We start from the raw sequence: 14,605 nt of genomic DNA on the forward strand, positions 1-14,605 counted from the left end.
AAAAGGCTGATATCATAAGCTGCCCTGAAAATGACCAAAGGGTAGCTGCTAAGATAACCATAACTGCTTCATGCAATTAATTGTTTAGACTATCCGGCGAGGGGACATCTGACCCTTTAGGAAAGAAATGACCAAGTTGACCTCATCTAAGGTTTTAGACACCTAAATTATTGCTCGCAGCGCATGTTCAAGACGAAGATTTCCTTTTTTTAAATGACTGAAATTCGACACACTGATCGTGTTACTGCTACCATTAAATAGCAGCAAATAATAGAAGGCATCAAGTATGCCTGGCGTGTCCGTGTACCTATCAATTACCAAACATCATTTATAGAACCTCTTTTTAAAGGGCAGCCTGCTTTTGATCATTATATGTGCGGCGAGATCGTTATTCCTAAACGAACCCCCGCTTTCTATCAATTACCAAACAACATTTATAGAACCTCCTTTTAAAGAGCAGCCTGCTTTTCATCATTATATGCGCGGTGAGATTGTTATTCATTAACCAACTCCCGCTTTCTGGAACCAACCAATGAAGATATCCTGATATTTTTGTGAACTAAACTGTTGCAACTTCGCTGGAATTAACAATATAGGCTCCATCGAGAAATTATTTCCAAATCATGCATTTGGTTCAAGGTACGCTTCAGTTTACGAAGCATGCCACTGTCATTTCCTGTGAACACAGTTTTTAGTTATTTGTCTAGCGTAAGTGCAAAATAGGGCACTGAGGAGAGGGACAACAGCGACTTTAAGAAAAAAGATAAAATTGAGCAAATATTTAACAATCCTCTCCTAGGCATAGAGGGCAACTAAATCGTTTTCAAATTGCTCATGCACGATAGAAAAGAAAACAAAGACAATGAATCTCCCGTTAAATCTATGCGTTACGTCAGCAGACGAGATTAACGCAATATACCACAGCACAGCAGTTTCCTGTGGCAGGGAGCAGCAAATGGACGTCTGAAAGTAAGGCTTTATTATTTGAGTCTCTTAAACAGTCTTGAGAGCAATCCTATAAATGTTTGGGATAGGTTTCTCTGATATTTGGATACGCTGGCGGAGAGCATAAGTTGATAGTATAAAGCGTTAAGATGCATTTCATGTTAAAGCTGGTGAAACTGAAAACAGATATTTCACATAATCCGAAACTGTACATAGATAGCACACATTGAAATCTCACTATAAAGCATATCATTACTTTGTGGTGACAAAGCTCAGCAAGCAGGCAGAAAGTAGAATCGCTTCAAAAATAAAAATTTCCTAGCCTGATTGAAGGTAAAAAAAAAAATTGTTCAACTTGGAAGCGGTCAAAGCAACTAATATGCTTGGTCGTCATCAAAAGACAGTATGCTGATTTCGACCTCGCTCAATTTGAAGCTGACAAGGAACCTCGCAATTGAAACAAAAAAAGCAACTGCGAGAATATTGCAAACTAGTAAAAACAGTCTCACTTGGCTGCAATCTTTTCAAATGAATCTCGTGCGCCTTAAACGTCGTTATTTATACTCATGCTGTCTGAGGCCAGCATGAGCAAACAGGCGTTACCGATTCGTGACAGCGTAAAATGCGGTGTAGTTTTATAGTAAACCAAGAAAACGGGCTTATAGTAAACTTTGTATATCATACTATCGTCATATATTAGGACATTGCAAGGTAAGAAATGAAAAATTTACATTCATACTTTTGCTCTTTAAAGGAACAAAAAAAAAAACAGTGTATTTTTAGAGGCGGCAACGTTTTTGTACCTTACGTAATTCCGTCTCTAACTGTATTACCTGAATCATCTTTTTCTACGTGTCTCAGTAAATTGCAAATTTATGTATTATATTTCCTTAGAAAATGCAAAGCAGCGGGCCCTACTGGACATTGATGACATCCTATCAGGATCCAAAGCAAACACAGAAAAGGACGTGCATTTCGACTGAAAAGGTACCAGCGTCTAGTGCCGATGCAGATACTGTATTTCTTCAAAAATACAAATTCAAAGGTTGCACGTAAGTATACTCTCGATATTTGCATATCAAAAGTTGTCCTCTAGAATAACAACTGTAGTATGGTTTGCCGCAAGTTTTATCGGGGCCTAGTGAGGGAGAAGAATACTTAGGACGGCGCTGTTGGTACCACACATCAGTTATATCCACGCGACGAGGAAACAAAGAATTCGAGGCGTGCACTTATGTCTGATTAGGTGCATTAATGAGAGAGCATTGCGAGTTGTGTTAAGGCACCTGGTAGTTTTGCCCGACACCGCGCTACCGAACCTCGTCGTACTCGGCCAGATGACTTATGTGTGTGAGGTAATCACATAGGTTAAATATAGGAGCAGCGCTGATTGAAAACCATGAACACAGGGATGTTGACTGTATAGCGCGAGACTGTGTTGCAAAAAGAAGTTAACTAAGGTTACCATGTTTACTGCACAGCGCTAGTGTGGGTTGCTGTGGCTCTCGCGCTTGGGCCAGGAAACCTGATCTATTCGTTATGGCAGGGTTTCGAAATCTAGTGGCGGCATGTTTTTTTAATTACTGGCTGATCTTGCGGACATGCTATATCCACAAATCCTGCCCCCAGATTTTGTCCGCATATTCTGTCCAGCTCTCGATAGTGACAGCTGGTGTAGTTGCCTTTTGTGATCAATTGGGAGCTCGACGCAGATTGGCGCGACTGGTTGAAGTCAGACTGAGGACACGATTTGCATGGAGCCATACTCTCGATGCCAGCCACCCGCCATTCCTTTTCATCTCCCACCTTTTCACGTGCTCCTATTTCGCTTTTTTGCCCATTTCCAGGTTTTACTTGTGTAAGAGTCGCGGCTGCGTGGGCAAACAGCACATGGATGCTGGGCCCCTTCATTTTTGTGTACACGTGCTTTGCGGTGTAGACAATTTCTCTTCGTCATTTATCGTTTCATAGGTGGCAACACCTGTCTGAGCCCAAGTAGCACACATTAAGTGGCCCACCTAGGGCCCGTATGGGCAAGTTGGGCTTAGGCAACCACGATAACACCCATGAGGGCCCCCTGTAGGGACCAAGCGGGCAACTCCAATTTGGGCTTGCCCCTGTTTTTTCTATCTGGGCATCATTAGTCGTGGAAGGGCTAACTGAGTACATATTCCCACATATCTGGCCCTCAAGGGTCCCGCTTGGGGAATTGTAGGGCCGATGCAAAGAAAATTTGGGCTTTGTGTAGGAAAAGCCTGGGCTAATCTAATTGAGGCTGCTCACTCAAAGCGCAATAGGTCCCGCATGGGCCGCGGTGGGGCTAAATACGGGTATGCCCGCGCATTGCCTACATGGGACCCCTGAGGGGTATTCTAGAGACGGTCAAACGGAAATGTAGGCTTCATGTAGAAATTTCCTGGGCTGCCCACCAAAAACCTAGATAATTTTCGCATGGCCTGTAGCGGGACAGGAAAGTGCTCCTTCCCGCTTCTGCCCCCATCTACCCGCACTTTAGGGCACATCCGATGCAAATTTGGGCCTAAAGCGAATAGTAGACGGGCTAGCCCAAATGGGGCTGCCCACTGAAAAACTGAATAGGTCCCTCATGGTTTGCATCCGGGCTGAAAAGCGGGCATGCCTCCATGCTGCCCACACGGGTATTTCTTGGGTTATTTGTTGGCACATGCAACATACATCCGTACTCCATGCGGTAAAAATAAGAGAAGCCCAATTTATGCTGCCCATTAAAGGCCACAGTGAGCCCACAATTGGCTATAGGCGGGCTTACCACTCTGAAACGCCTTCACCCTATCTTTCAGGCACCATTTTATTAATTCAATTCATCTTATACCGGCCGCTGATAGCATCTTCTGCATTTTTCACATAACTATTTTATGCACGTCCATGCCATAAATAAAGACTATCTAATTTCACTCTAAAAACTACGTTAATTTTGCAGTATTGGCAGAAAATATGCAGCAGTAACTGTTCCGCTTTACGAGTATGTACTGAACTACCTCAAAATGTTTCCTGCGCCAGTATTATTCTGCACACACCACAGAAATAAATATTCAGACCAACATTTCGGGGAAATGTCGGCCAGCCCATATTGTTGTAGTGCTGGGAATGAATTTCTCTTAATTTAGTTAGTATCGATTACAAGGTAAATAAATATTGCTCAATAATATTTCGCACTTGATGATTAATGGAACTTGGGCAGCTCCGAAATGCCAGATTCAACCCATGAGCGCAGCACGTGGGCCAGCTCGAAGCGGAGCGGTCTCCGCAAAGCGCGCCGGTACAATTAAGGTATTGGAGGGTTTAATCTACTTAAAAATTAAAACCATGATCAATAGGGTGGCACTGCCTTTACAAACGTCGGACTCAATAATTTTTCTGTTATGCTGCCCACATTTGGCTACCTGGGCTGAATGCGGGCAGCACCGTTTGGGCTGCCCACACGGATGCAGATTGGGACCAATCGCGGCAAAATTGGGCAGCCCACGCGGGGCACTTCTGGGTACGTATTACAAATCCCGCATAGGAACCGTATGGGCTGCCCCCACGTGCCAACGCGGGCCCCCATGCCATAGCCCACTTTGTGCTACCTGGGAGCTGGCAAGTTGTTTTCAGGGCTTACTGGTTCATATAACGCAGACCTTGCCAGCGGTGAGTGCAATTAACTCCACTGTGAACAATGGTCGTCATTCCTTATGTATTAGATACACTCGGGCAATACATGAGCAGAAAATTAGGACTATGTAAACGCATACGTGCACTCTGGCGCGCGTCTTTTCTATTACTCTCACCCAGCTGGTTTAATCAAAGCCATATATTGTGAATGAAAAGGCAAAACTGGCGGGTTCAGTGTCATTGTGTACGCTTACACATTGTTCACATTCGAAATTTCCTGAGTCCTCCACTATGGCGTCTCTCATAGCTGAGTCGCTTTGGGACGTTAAACCCCACAAACCAACCAACCAACATTCTTACAGCCTTTTGTCAAAAGCCCAAATTCCCTGACACGCGCTGATGTGCGAGCAGATCTTTTTGTCTTTTGCACTCAGATGGAGGTGGCGATACGTGGGCAAGCTAATATTAAAGGAAATAAGATCTCTCCATCGATTATCCTCTTTGCACAGTGGTATACTCGCCTTCTTTCTTCAGATACCCTCCAACGTCACTGCATATTCTTGCTATATTTTTTACCTCAAGACCACCCACCCCAGCAAACTACCCGTATTATTCAAAATTCCCGGCAACGGATGCCGCATTGCCATAGAGGCGAAATAAAAGATAGCGTATTCTGGTATCCCGCTGGTTGCTGAATATATTCCGGAGAGCCTTCCTACACTGACTCTTTCCTTTACTTCTTGCTTTATTACTCATTTTCTTCATGGCACTTTTGAGCTGTCCGACGAGAAGGAAGAATATTCCTATCTATATCAGTTCAGTTCAGTCGTTCAGTCGTGTCCGACTCTTCGCACCCTATGGACCATGTCACGCCACGCTTTCCGGTCTCTCACTATCTTCCTAACATCACACAACTTCATCTGCAGTGCCTCGAGGATGCCATCTATCCACCACGTTCGCTGCCTTGCCCTTCTCCGGCGACCCCCAACCTTTCCCAACATCAAATCTTTCATTCTAAAACCGCGCAAAAGAACAGGGACGATAGAACAAAACGTACAACACGAGCGCTGACTTACAATGTATACATACCAACTCGCCCAGGCTTCTATTTTGGCAGATATCAAATCTTTCTCCAGCGACTCCTCTCTTCTCATCCGATGACCAAAGTAGCTGAGCTTTAACTTTAGAATTTGACCCTCCAATGAGCAGTCAGGGTTTATGGTCGACAATATCGACTGATTTGATCTTCTGCCAGTCCAAGGAACTTTCAAGAGTCTCCGCCAGCACCACATTTCAAATGCGTCAGTTCTTCGGCGGTCAGCCTTTTTCACAGTCCGACTCTCGCATCCATACATCACAACTGGAAGTACCATAGCACGAGTTATACGGATCTTGGCTGGCAGACTAATGTATATGCTCTTTACTAGGCGCTCAAGGCTAACCATTGCTCTCTTTCCCAGAAGCAGGCGTCTCCTAATTTCATGGCTGCAGTCTCCTTCGGAGGTAATCTTGGAGCCCAAGAAGAGAAAATCTGTCACAGTTTCCACTTCTTGTCCATTGATGCTCCAGGACTTGATAGGGCAAGACGCCATGATCTTTGTCTTTTTAATGTTCAGTTTAAGCCCAAACTTCTCACTTTCTTCTTGTACGCGCATCAGAAGTCTCTTGAGTTCCGCTTGACTTTCTGCCATTAAAGTGGTATCATCCGCATATCTAAGGTTGTTGATACGTTTTCCAGCAATATTCACTCCAGCTGAAGACTCGTCCAGACCGGCCTTCCTCATGATGCACTCTGCATATAGGTTAAATAGGCAGGGCGACAGTATGCAGCCTTGTCTCTCTACTTTCTCGATCGGAAACCAATCAGTAAGACCATGCCCAGTTCTGACTGTGGCCTCTTGCCCTTCATACAGGTTCCTGAGGAGACAGATTAGGTGAATTGGAACTCCAATCTCTCGGAGAGCTTGCCACAATCTGCTGTGATCTACGCTGTCAAACGCTTTCGCATAATCAATAAAGCAGAAGTAGATGGGTTTCCGGAACTCTCTTGCTTTTTCCATGATCCAGCGAAGGTTGGCAATTTGGTCTTTAGTTCCTCTGCCCTTGCGAAACCCAGCTTGTACGTCCGGAAGCTCCCGATCCACATACTGCCGCAGCCTACCTTGCAGGATTTTCAACATCACCTTGCTAGCATGCGAAATAAGCGCGATCGTGCGGTAGTTCGAACAATCTTTGGCACTGCCTTTCTTTGGAATGGGGATGTAAACTGACCTCCTCCAATCCTGTGGCCACACGCAGGGTTGTCCAAATCTTCTGACATTACTGTATGCAGAATGTTAACAGCGTCATGGTTGCGGTTTTGAAGCAACTCAGCCGGAATGCCATCAATTCCGCTAGCTTTGTTCTTAGCAAGGCTGGCTAAGGCCTATTCAACTTCACTCTTCAGGAGGCCCGGCTCGAGATCAGTAATCACAACCGTCTTATGTTGGGTTTGCACATCCGGGTCCTTCTTGTACAGTTCTTCTGTGTATTCCTGCCACCTCTTATTTATCTCTGAGGCTTCAGTGAGGTCCTTGCCTCGTTTGTCCTTTATCACGCCCAGCTTAGCAGAGAAGATTCCTTTGATATCTTTGATTGTGTTATACATTGCTCTTGTGTTCCTTAATTAGCTGTTGTCCTCAACTGCTTGGCACTGTATGTTCAGGAAGGCATTCTTATCTCTCCTTGCTATTTTCTGAAAATCCGCATTGAGAACCTTGTATGTTTTTCTTTCGCTCATAGCTTTTGCCAACCTCCTTTCCTCAGCTATTTGCAAAGCCTCTTCAGATAACCAGTTTGCTTTCTTGCATTTCTTTTGATTTGGAACTACTTTAGTAGCAACTTCTTGTATTATATCACGAACATCAGTCCACATCTCTTCGGGCTCTCTGTCTTCTAGATCTAAATTCTTGAAATCGATTCCTCACTTCCACAGCATATTCTAATGAAATTTGATCCAGATCATAAATGAAAGGCATAGTTTTCTGCTTTTTCCTCAATCGACGCTTAATTTTGGCAGCAAGAAGCTGATGATCGGTGCCACAATCGGCCCCAGGCCTTGTTTTTACTTCTTGTATAGCGCTTCTCCATCTCTGCCGGCAAAGAATATAATCGATCTGATTCCTCTACAGACCGTTCGGTGAAGTCCATGTGTACAGGCGCCTCTTGTGCTGGTGAAAATGAGTATTCGCTATGGTCAGGTTGTTTTCTTCACAAAACTCTACTAGCCTTTGCCCAGCTTCATTTGGCTCGCCAAGACCGAATTTGCCTATAATTCCGGATATTTCTTCGCTCCCGACCTTAGCATTCCAGTCTCCTATGAGAAAAACGACGTCTGATGATGGGGTGCGGTCTAAAAGGCAGTGTAGGTCCGCATAAAATCTCTCAACGTCAGCTTATTCAGCAGTAGTGGTCGGTGCATAGACTTGGATAACTGTTATGTTGAAAGGGTGACCTTGGATCCGAAGTCAAATCATTCGGTCGTTTTTGGGGTTGTGCCCTAGCACTGCTTTGCCCATTATTTTGTTTACTATGAGAGCGACCCCAGTCCTTCTCTTGGATTCGTGCCACAATAAAAGACATAAAGGTCGCCGGAACAACATTCTGTTGCAGCAACATTGGAATGTTGTTGCAACATTCCATGTTGCTTTTATAGTCAACCACACGTTTTTCAGTAGATTTGTTTTTTTGTAGGAAACTGTGTCCTGTCTATATAGTTTCCTACAAAAAAAAATCTGCTGCAAAACGTGTGGTTGACTTCCGCTTTAAAATTTTCTATTTCTTATTCTCGTTGAAGTAGTAAGTAGCGAATTCACACAAGCTGAGCCTGCTGACAAGTTAACAGCAATGTAATGACATCTGACACCCTAACCTTTCAACATTGCTACTGTACACGGTAAACTATTGATTACAGCATTCACGCCTGTTAAACAGAGTGGTCCTGCAGGGGTTAGGAGACACGACTGCGACTTCTACAATTACACATGAAAGGGAAGGCGCTTCACAACAATCGACTCTAGCGGGAAGTTATGGTAACGCCGACATAACGATAACAAGCATTTTCAGTGTTTCTGGCGAGTTGTATATTGTTTTCCTGAATAAGGAGTGAGATATCGTAAAACGAAAAAGTGCTTAATTTTGTGTATTGCCCACTTTCCTCGAAATCTTTCGTATATGATAAAATTTAGTAAGAAAACATGTACAGGTAAAAAAACGTGCAAACGACGCTCCCGTTTAAATTAGCGTAGAAAAGAAATAAATGCGAAGGCAGACTTTCAAGGTTTTGTCTTGAGGCGTCGCCTTGATGACCAAAATCACTACATCTATTTTGCTTTATGCATGCGCAGTTCTGGAGCCGCAGACAACATGGAGCGTTTGTGTACAGTGCCCTTATTTTTTATAGGCATTCAAAATTATAAGATAGAAGAAATTTGAAGGAATTGAAATTTCAACGTTATTCGCATTTAGAGCTAATAACGTTCTCTCCTATGGTAATAGCTTTAACGATAGAACGTGTGGCACTTCCAACAAATTAATACGATGGAGAATTGCTTTCATGGTTTTTCAAGGAAGACCAAAATAAAAAAAGGCGATATTAGTAGGATGAAGCTTCGATGGCAAGAATTTTGAATATCCAAATCTTGTCATAGTCTTTTGGTCAAACATTTGTTTCGAGCATGGCTTCCGCCGTTGTGGTCATAAATGAAATGGCACAGCTTAGGTGTAGTTAGTGCTTTAAGTGGAGCTAAATGTTTTACATTCCATCTATGCACTGCGCGCATGAAGAAGGAAACGAACGTATGGCAACAAGATTTAATTTGCTTATTTTATTTCTTGTTGGGAAGCGCTGAATTGCCTAGAAAAACCACTGAAGGAAAGTTGATGATATATGCTGATTTTCAAAGGCGCTGCTTACCGAACAATTAAAGTTCAAAGCAACCTTATAATAATAAACCCCGGTCAACAAACCAACGGGTTGACTGCTTAATATTATTGGCCCAGTATGTGTCTGTGAATATGGAATGATGTCGACTAAATACTGCCCCTAAAGAGCCGTTTAAATAAAGTTATCGATAACTTCGCTGATCTCGCTGAACCGCTGACTCGGCTCACCCTGGGAGACACCACTTTTGTTTGGACGCACGAGCAAAAAGCTGCTTTTGCCGAGCTGCGTCTCCGTCTCCAAGCGCCGCCTGTTCTAGCCCGTTTCGGGAGACAGAAATACACACCAACGCCAGTAACATTGGCCTTGGGGCGGTTCTGCGGTTCTCGAGCAACGTTAAGAGGGTGTCGAACGAGTCATCGCCTATGCGAGCCGTACTTTATCCCGCACCGAGACGAACTATTCAACTACTGAAAAGGAATGCCTCGCCATTATTTGGGCTGCTGCGAAATTTCTCCCCTACCTTTATGGTCGCCCATTTAAAGTGGTCACTGGCCACCATTCTTTGTGTTTTCTGGCCAACCTGCATGACCCATGCGACCGCCTGGCGCGATGGAGCCTTCGCCTACAGGAGTTCGATCTCTCTATCGTCTATACGTCCGGACATAAGCATTAAGATGCTGACACGCTCTCCCGTGCGCCTGTCGAGCTCGCTTCACCAGACACGGATGACGCTGGCAGTTTCCTCGGAGCTGTTGATGCTTCAGATATGTCACATCAGCAGCGTGCCGATCCAGAGTTACGAGCATTGATTGATTATTTAGAAGGTCAGCCAGCCACCATACCTAAGTGCTTTTCTCGTAGCGTTTCAACTTTCTGCCTGAGAGGTGATGTGCTTTATAAGCAAAACTCTAGATCCGAGTCGAGAACCTACCTCCTGGTGGTACCCACAGCTCTGAGAGAGGAAATCTTTTCTGCGTGCCACGATGAACCAACTTCTGGCCACTTGGGCTATTCTCGCACACTTGCTACAATACGACAGACATTCTACTGACCCAACCTTGCCACTGTTATTAAGCGCTATGTCAAGAGCTGACGGCAATGTCAGCGTCGGAAGGTTCCGCAATCAAAGCCTGCAGGCCTCCTCATGCCCATAATACCACCACGAGCACCGTTTGATCACGTCGGCATGGATATTCTCGGTCTTTTCCAGCGGTCCTCCGGTGGCAACCGTTGGATAATCATAGCCACAGACTATCTGACTCGCTATGCCGAGACCAAAGCGTTACCTAGTGGTACAGCGTCTGAAGTTACCCATTTCTTTGTACACCAAATCATACTGCGGCACGGTGCTTCTCCCTGTATTATTACTGATAGAAGGACTGCTTTACTTCACAAATGATGACCGAAGTCTTTCATCTCAGTGGTACGGCGCATTGAAAAGCTGCTGCTTACCATCCGCAGACCAATGGGCTGACGGAAAGGCTAATAAGACCATCGCGGATATGCTGGCGATGTATGTCGACACCCAGCACAAGACTTGGGATGCAATCGTACGATATGTGACATTCGCATATAATACGGCAGTCCAAGAGACTACATGTTTCTCGCCGTTTCACCTCGTTTATTGCAGGGAGGTTCGGACGATGCTGGACGCAATGCTCCCTTGCTAAACAGATACCGAACTTTGTTCTGACGCCGAACAGTTTGCCCAAGATGCTGAGCAAGCACGCCAACCAGCACACGTCCACATCACCGAGCAACAGGACAGGGATTCACGCCGGTACAACCTTCTCCACAGACAAGCTTCCTACAACACCGGGGACCAGGTGTGGGTGTGGACTCCTGTTCGACGCCGCGGCCTGTCAGACCAGCTAATTTGCCGCTACTTCGCACCATGTAAAATTGTGCGGCGCATTAGCAACGTCAATTACGAGGTGCTCCCGGATGGATCATACCACACAGGCCGTCGGCTACCTCGTCCAGAGACAGTTCATGGCTTGCGATTGAAGCCGTACTTTGCGTGGTGACTGACAAACTACATCTGCAAACTTTTTTGGGGGGTTGCTTTTGTCCGTTTTTGTGCATGTGTGACTGTGCGTTACGCCTAAGGAGGGAGGAATGTATGGAAGCGCTCAGAGTGAAAACTACGTTGAAGTGAATCGGCTCCGGACTCGCAGGACGTACCTAATACTCGGACCGTGCAATTCCACCTGTATCGGCTCTGTTAACCTAGCCCCAGTCGCCAACATCGTGACAATATAAAGCGCAGCATTTTTTGTTTATCCTCAACCAAAGTTATCTATTTCACAAATATTAGCCAAAACATTATTGCCTTAAGCGTAAAATGTGAAGAATAGAAATTTATCACACTATAACTACTAATTATCAGACATATAAAGTTGCAGGTCTGCTATAATTGTAGCAGCTCGGAGACACCGTATCCTCATACGTGGATACAACTGCACGGAAAACTTAAAACGTCTGAAGATGTTTAAGACTTTCCTTACAATGATGTGGAGATGGGGTCGCAACTGTCCGAAAACCAAAATGATGAGAGCACTACAGGAGAGGACTTTTGGTTCTGTCACCTTATTCAGCATTGTGACGCGTCTACTGCTATTACTGCGAGAAGTATTTTTTTTATTGCTGACAAAATAATTAGTGCCTTGAGGGTTTTATGCTAGCAACAGATGGTAACAGTTAAAGAAAAAAATTATTTTCCGCTAGCAGCACCGTAGGGGTTTAGGCACCAGATCAAAGCACCGGACTTCAAAGGGCCAGTAGAATGGAAAATTTAAGTGTTCAAATGGCAGGTTCACCTTTTAGGTCTTGTCATTGAATTACTTGGAGGATCAATAGACATGTTTTTGGATTATCGTGGTGAACACAATTATGAGTAAGTGCGTTTGTAGTGCTGCACCCATTGCGTCCGTTAGTGGTTCGGCACTTAAGTATCATCCTTTCGACCTATACTACTCAGTCAATTTCTTTAACATCAATACTTTCCTGCTTCCCTGCGCAAAAGCTGAGGTTTTGAAGGACCATCATGGTTTGTTGTGGTAGCTGTCACCAGACAGCTTGTTGAACGGGAGTAGAGTTATGCATAACGGCTTTCCTTAGTTTGCTCAGTGAAACCACTCCTCGCAGCGTTTCAACCTTTAAGAACAAAAACAACAGATAGAAAAATAGTCAAAATTTCCAGATGTTGCTGGAGTCAAGAAAATGCAGCAGTCTACGAAAATAAAAAGGTTGAAAAAAGCAATTTTATGCATTTTGTTTCTTCCTTTTTTTGCAGCTGGTTTACTTATACGCATAATGCATACTACAACGTCACGTTTCAAGACGCCTCAAGCCCTACTGATGACCTCAAAATGCATTGGGTGCCCATACCACATGGTGAGAGGGCCATATCGTTTTACTGGCAGTCATTATTTGCTACTACCACTACGAATCCTTTTTGCGGTTTTCCTTAAACACAGATTTTTGTGGCTTTAAAAAGCAGGCAGTATGGGAACTTTATCTCATCGGTCATCTGGAAAAATCAATCTGTACAATTAAATACAGTCTATACTAGTTTATAAACGAAAACACGCCATAATGAATTGAAGATGTCCAAAAAATAGAAAGAAAGTACCAATTTATTAAATAGGAATTTCACACAGTAGGCTAGCGCCCAAGATCAAAACAAGTTGTCACTGTATAAACATACATCAGCCGGTGACACTACACGATAAGGCAGTTTTCAGCGTCATTAAATATAACAACGATGCCTGTACAAAATATTAAGACCATGAGCACATATACAGCCTCCAGAAAGAATGAGCACATCATCGGATTGAATTGTAGACAGTTGGTAGCTTTGCAAATTACGTGGAAAGACAAGAGAGATTGCCAGCACTCTCATTATTGCCAGCATGCAAGGTATTGAATTTGGATATTAAGCACGACTCGCAAGCTTCCCTGTCATAATGTGTATGGAAGCCTTACTGTAGTGGCGTCACCATGGAGGAGTCAAACGAATGCCCTTTTGTGCTTATATATCTCGAGGTAGGAAGACTTGCCAGTGATCGTATATGTGCCCAGTGGTTATTAATTCTTCACCGTAAACACATTTTTGTTTGTCCAAATATTGCTCCTGGCACTCGCCGCACTCAAGAAGGTAGACCACATTACTCGTGTCACAGTTAAAAAAAAAAGGTGTAAAGCGGTGTAACGTTTTCACAAGTCCGTAGTTTCTTTCCAAGTAACAGCAGTTACCGACAAGTGCTATCTTAGGTCGGTCTCGCCCATACAGCTCTGGTCAGCACGGCCGGCCTCAGCATCTTGCTTCTTGGCTGGCTTTGAGAACTCGATGCCTGTGTGCACAAGATAGGCATGCCTTCGTGCTTTTTTAAATGCTGTCAGTAGTGATCAAGACAGGGGCAATGTCAAGCTTTTCTAGAGCTGCATGTATGAGCATTTGTCTAAGGGGTTTATAGAGAGCAGTGAGAGGTATACGTCTCTTTCAGCAGTTAATTCTCCCATTTCGTAAAACTATGCTTTATTGTCCAAGTTCCGCGCCCACAACGGTGTTTTCGCGTTTAATACTGCTACTACAGGAAGTGAAAAATAAGCGTACAGAAACCACACGGAATTAGGAAACGTAATGTTTATTTTTTCATTCCGTGTGCGCTTGTTTTTCCCCTTCCAAAGCTCTGTACATCTAACCCAGATATAAGTTTTGTTAACTTACTGCTACTACTAGAGTGCAAGCTACCTTCCGTTATACGTTCCCAGGTAGCAGCCGTAGCAAAATCTGTTTTGCGTATAAGAAATCCGTTCGGTGTTTCTTTTCTCCGAGTGGGAGCGCACTTTCTCCGAGTCTTGTGCAATATGGTTGCCTTTCATTTGAAGGTACGAATGTGAGCAACAACCGCAGGTAGGTTTGAAATATTGTGAAAGAAGGCTAGGTTAGACGGCAAGGTCGTGACGGCAAGGCCAGCGATGCCTTGTCTAGCGTTTTAATCCGATGACAAAACCCTGGCGCGTGCCGGAGCCGGCGCCGCGGGACGATGATGATGGTATGTACAAATGAAAGAGGAAGATCATGGCATGTACAAATTA

At 44.3% G+C, this 14,605-nt stretch overlaps 1 protein-coding gene across 1 annotated transcript in view; it reads left to right on the plus strand.

Moving 5' to 3' along the window:
* The window catches only part of LOC146176708 (uncharacterized), a 35,886-nt gene that overhangs the window by 1,355 nt on the left and 19,926 nt on the right, over nucleotides 1-14,605 (plus strand). Inside the window, exons 2-3 of the mRNA XM_084581028.1 lie at nucleotides 1,840-1,997; nucleotides 12,798-12,898. Of these exons, the coding sequence (XP_084437154.1) occupies nucleotides 1,840-1,997; nucleotides 12,798-12,898 (259 nt within the window). The remainder of the gene's footprint in view (nucleotides 1-1,839; nucleotides 1,998-12,797; nucleotides 12,899-14,605) is intronic.

The sequence above is a fragment of the Amblyomma maculatum genome, chromosome 10 (genome assembly GCF_055883805.1).
Source record: "Amblyomma maculatum isolate TAMU_Amacu chromosome 10, ASM5588380v1, whole genome shotgun sequence".
Classification (NCBI taxonomy): Eukaryota; Metazoa; Arthropoda; class Arachnida; order Ixodida; family Ixodidae; genus Amblyomma; species Amblyomma maculatum.